Genomic DNA, 5,497 nt, shown 5'->3' with positions numbered 1-5,497 from the left:
AGGAGTTATACGATGGCCGTGCCTAGCCGAAGCCGTATATTTTTACTCCCTAAAACAATTTTGGACCAATTCTTCTAGTCTTTGCCGCAATATTTCAAACAGTTGCGCGGTATTTTATCTAATGGAGCAATTCAAATTAAAACATGCATAGAGTTCTTCGAGGGCACAACATTGATCAATTTTGATTCAAATTAACCACAACATAGCATGCCTTATTTCGTGGATCATCGAGGTCTTGGGTGTGTCACGAATGAAATTGTGACATGAAGCTTGAAACACCCCCTCCTCCATTGCCTTTCAGATCCATATTGTGACAAGGAGGTTGGGAGGCAGTGATAGGAAAAGGTGGCGCCTCGGGCGGGAGTAGAGATCGGCCTAAATTATGCTGAGATATGGCGCCGGCACAGTATATTTGAGAGACTTGGTTTGCTTTTTAGGGATAACTCCTTAAAATTTTACTCCTCTAATAGACGTTTAAGAGTTAGGTACGTTTAAGAGCATTTAGTTCGGCTAGAGATGCCCTTAGCACCTTGGGAGCTTATCTTTCAATTGTTTAGGGTAAAGCTCATTTTTTTAGTTTTCCAACTGAACCACTTCTTGGGCCTTGATTAGTTGGGTATCTGAAACTGATTTTGTGCCCACCTTAATTCGACTCTAGAATGAGTAAGTCATTTTTGACACAAACATCGGTAAGAAAAAGTGACTGAAACATAATAAAGGGTCGCACAACTTATACACAGGTGGTCCCATATTTTTAGGACGAGGATTTCTGGCGATCATTAGCTAGGGAGGATCCCAACGAACTTCGATCGCCAGGAGAAAATTGGCTAGGCCCAAAAGAATTAAAAAAATGCCATTAACAAAAAAATTCATATATATTTTTATAATAAAGAAAAGATAAAAAACAAAACATAATTTACAACAACAATGCTCAATTTACATGAAAAATGACATGCTATACTTTATTAAAACTTTCTTCCTCATATTTTAAAAATTACCCAAGAATAGTAAAAAAATGAGCCATGGTATCTAAAAAAATTGCCTTGCCCTAATACATAAATAAACATAATGGTCGGATGATAATTTTAGCAGAAAAATGATTATCTAGATCAAGGCAGAAATTATTAAAAAAAAATCATTAGGTTGTTTCACAAAACGCAGACTAAAGAAAAATGTCATCGCTTTGAATAAAAAAATGCCATCCACTAAATATGTTTTTTGCCATGGTACCTATACTAAAACTACCATGGTCTAATTAATAAAAAAGGACATCATTCAAATAAAAATGTCACTGTCTAAGTAATGAAATGCCATGCTACCTACACTAATCCTGCCATGGTCTAATTGATTGAAATTGCCATGGTCTAGCAAATAAATGTGTCATGCTACCTTAGTAGTAATATAAACATGGCAATTTTAGAAATTTGTTATTTTGAAAAAAAGAAGATAAATTTTAGAGAAACCATGCCAACTTGTTTGACATGGCAATTGGTTAGTTTTCAAATAAGTTTTGACATGTGAATATCACACAAAAGATGGAAATATATAAAGAGAAAACATTTTCATGTGAGTACATGGAAAATAAAATATATTTTGCAAGTGCCATTACATGAGTACTCATGGAAAACGTACTCACACCGGCAAAGCAAATGTTTGTCTCTTGTGTAATGCCGATAGTAACTCAATCTACCAATGGCAAAATTTGCAAAGGGGCAAATATTGGTGTGCCTGGCAAAAATGCATTTAAAACTTGCCAATGGCAAATTTTACCAGGGCGACAACGTTGTTGTGCTAGATAAAAATGATGGACAATGACCTTCCTTCACAACCATGATTTTTGCCGCATGCTAGGAATTTTCCAGGTATATAAAAAAAGATTGACTTGGTAACATAAAAAAATTGCCATGACATTTACAATAAAAATGCCATGAAAAACATAATAAATTTTCCATGTGAAAATTTATTGAACTTATTCATAAGCTTGACATGGAAAAAATCTATACAAAAATGCCAGGGAAAAGTTGTACTGCTAAATAAAAATGGGTTTAGCATCATCTAAATTGAAGTACTTGTTGTGGTGTTTTTTATTGCCGTTGCCAAAAAATGTAGAATTTTCAATGGGGCATGATTTTCCATGGTAACCATGGCAAAACCTATATGTATCCTAAACAAAATCATAGCAAATTTGGCGTGTGTGAAAACCTAAAGTAGCTCCACAATTTGCCATGAAAAAAATTGCCCATGCTCCATGGCAAATTTTCGAAAAAATGATTGATAAAAAGCAAGGAAAACTTAAACATGTTTATACATTGTAATTTAGAAATTTGAGTAATATAACACATGGAATTTTTTTTGCTGAGATTGTCGTGGTATGTACACTAAAAATGCTATGGTATAGAGAATTTTGACATGGTATCTAGACACAAATGCCATGGTGAATAATTTTTTTTGCCATGACATGAGCAGTACAAACAACAATTTCCATGGCAAATATTGTTGAAATTTGTTTTGAGTTAGAAGAAGTTTCGTAGAACAATTGCAATGATCTATAAAGCAAGGCAAACGTAGAACTAGTTTGTAAATTGTAATTCAGGAATGTTGAGTCATATAAACACATGGCAAAAATTACTAAAATTTTCGTGTTATGTACACTAAAAAAATGCCATGGTACAGTGATTTTTTTTTTTTTTTGCGGGGAGGTACAGTGATTTTCTTACATGGCATCTAGACACAAATGCCGTACATGTATGTATATTTTTCTAAATAATATTTTACTAATCATTTTGCAAGATGTTACCGTACATGCATGGGTCGCGGTGCTAGTGGTTCTAAATTTTGGCAAGCCAATTCTCTGGCAACCTAAGAAAGTTTTGGTAGTTTATTCATTGGGCTCCAGTTCTGCCAACCAATGATGACTAGCCAAAGTTTCTAAATATTGGCAAAGTCTGAGTTCGGCAAATGTTGATAATAGGCAAAGTCTGAGTTCGGCAAATTTTGATAAAAGGCAAAGTCTGAGTTCGGCAAATGTTTTTTTCTAAACAAGGCAAAAGATTTACCATTTTCATTGATAAAGGAAGAATGTTTTAGACAAATAGCCGCAAAGCAGGGAACAAAAAACTACTCTCATGGCATTACAATATTCAAATGGGTGGCACCTGTCATAGCCCAAAGATGGGCCTCCTCTTTGATCTTCGCGACGACCATCATCGTTGTAGCGGCAGTATTGCGAAAGACCCTTGCGTTACGCTCTTTCCAAATCTCCCAAGACATAAGCATGAACAAGGAGACGATCGCCTTTTTCTAGTTTCCGCGCTCAATCACATTTTTAATCCACCAATCTTGAACTGAAGCCTCAACTCTCCGGCTCCTCACCACATCATCATGTAGGCCAATCCACGCAGCAACCTCAACCCAAACATGCTGGGAGAACCTAGACTGAAAGAGAAGATGAGCTGCCGTTTCCTGGATTTGCTTGCAAAGCGGGCAAAGGTTGCAGTTCGGCCAACCACGGCGGAGCAATCGACCGGCTGTCCATACTCTGTTTTGAGTTATCAACCAAGCAAAAAACTTGCATTTCGGAGGGGCCCAAACCTTCCAAACAGCAGCAGGCATGATGCTAGTCGTGTGTCCAGCAAACTGCGCCATATAGGCAGTCGACGTCGAGTATTCTCCTTGAGAGGTGAACTTCCAGTGGATAGTATCTTGCATACTGTTGTTGAGAGTAACAGAGGATAGTTTCTTCCAAAATGTGGTGAACTCCTGTAGGTGCTCAAGGGTGATCCATGATGGGTATCAATTTGATTAACCCAAAAATTGTTGAGGAGAGCAGTTTGGACTGAGGAAGATTTCTTTTTTGAGAGGTCAAAGACACTAGGAGCAATATTTTTGGGTCTCATGCCTTGGAGCCAGGGTGATTCCCAGAACTTCGCCTTACCTCCATCTCCAATGCGGATCGTGGTGGCCGCCGCAAAAATGTCCCTATCATTGTCATTGCATGGCGTTCCCATCCCAACCAAAGTCTTGGGTGGGTCAGCCCATTCATACCAAAGCCATCGCAATCGAAGGGCAGTAGCAAACTTCTTCAGGTTGAGGATGCCCAAACCACCGAAGATCTTGGGCTTACAGACAAGTTCCCAGTTGACCTTGCATTTTCCACCGGTCACCTTGTCACATCGCCCATAGGTAGGCGCGCCGCAAACTATCAATCTTCTTCCTCACTTTCACCGGCAACTCCAGAGGCGTAATATGATATATAGCAATCGCGGTAAGCACAACCTTGACCAAAACGATGCGGCCCGGGGTAGCCACATGCCTCGCGATCCAAGGCGGTAGCTTCCGAGCAACTTTATCTTCTAAGAACTGAAAGTGTATCCTCTTCAACCTTATAACTGAAAGAGACAATCCCAAATATCTCATTGAAAAGGTGAAGCGAATAGCCGGAAAGGCCTGAAGAACGTCACTAAGATGAATGTCACTTGGCGCAACAAGACTCTTGGCACAGTTGGTGACTAATCCGGTAACATCACCAAAAGAGGCAAATGTTGATATACCAAGCAATGTATTGAGAGTTTGAGACAAAGTCGTACTACGTCGTAAAAAAATAATCTCCAGCAAAATAAATGCATGAGTGTACACTCCAACTATCCTCGCGAATCTTTACAGTAGTGCTGCGGCTATACCTCACGTATCTAAGCCACTCGCCGGCAGAACGAAGGCCTAAACAGGCAGTATCCGGACGGCGTCGATCGTCGGGTCGGTGTCGGAGCGGCAGAGCGGGCACGTCGAGTGCGCGTCCAGCCACGGGTCGATGCACCCGACATGGTAGAGGTGCACGCACACCGGCAGCAGCCGGACCGTCTCACCGAGCAGGAACGCACCGAGGCACACCGAGCACGTCGCCACCTCCTCGCCGCCGCCCGCCACGTTGTGCTTCACGGACGGGCTGTACGTGAACGCCGGCAGACGGGCCGTCTGGCTCGGGTCGCTGCCGCTTCGGCTCTGCCGCTCTTCGTCGCTGCGTGGGCGGTAAGGTTCCGGCGGTGGCCACGGCCGAGCGGCGGCCGCCGCCGCGGCGCGGGCGCGAGCGCGGCTGTTGCGGTGTCCCTTGAAGACGCTCCACGCCACGGTGAAGAGGAGCAAGGAGGCCACGAAGCCGATGACGAGGCCAGCGATGATCCCGCCTTGAGACGCGGAGTCATCCTTCGAAGATCTTCCCGACGGCCATGGATGCGACGGCGGTGGCGCTGGGCTGTGGGCTAGATGCGCGAATGTCATTGGTGCAAGCGCAACTCCAAACTAGCTACTGTTTGTGTGGTGTATGGTTTTATAATACGAGTTTTAGCAAAGTATAACCAGATCGACGCAGCTAGTATGCTGAGGCCAATCATGGCCGCCGATAGGGTGCCAAATGCGCGTCCAAGGGAGGGGAAATCGCGGACTTAACTGGCACGGTTTCGTTTGTTTGTGCGGCCGGCGCCGGTACGGTAACGTTGTCAAG

At 42.4% G+C, this 5,497-nt stretch overlaps 1 protein-coding gene across 1 annotated transcript; it reads right to left on the bottom strand.

Moving 5' to 3' along the window:
* Nucleotides 1-4,716: 4,716 nt before the first annotated feature.
* Nucleotides 4,717-5,274, bottom strand: LOC119338980 (RING-H2 finger protein ATL32-like). The gene has a single exon (XM_037611175.1). It carries the CDS (start codon nt 5,272-5,274, stop codon nt 4,717-4,719), a length of 558 nt encoding a protein of 185 aa, XP_037467072.1.
* Between the last annotated feature and the right edge of the window lie 223 nt (nt 5,275-5,497).

Source organism: Triticum dicoccoides, chromosome 7B, assembly GCF_002162155.2.
Source record: "Triticum dicoccoides isolate Atlit2015 ecotype Zavitan chromosome 7B, WEW_v2.0, whole genome shotgun sequence".
Taxonomy (NCBI): Eukaryota; Viridiplantae; Streptophyta; class Magnoliopsida; order Poales; family Poaceae; genus Triticum; species Triticum dicoccoides.
The sequence above is the reverse complement of the archived record's forward strand: the minus strand, read 5'-3'. Positions and strand labels throughout refer to the sequence as shown.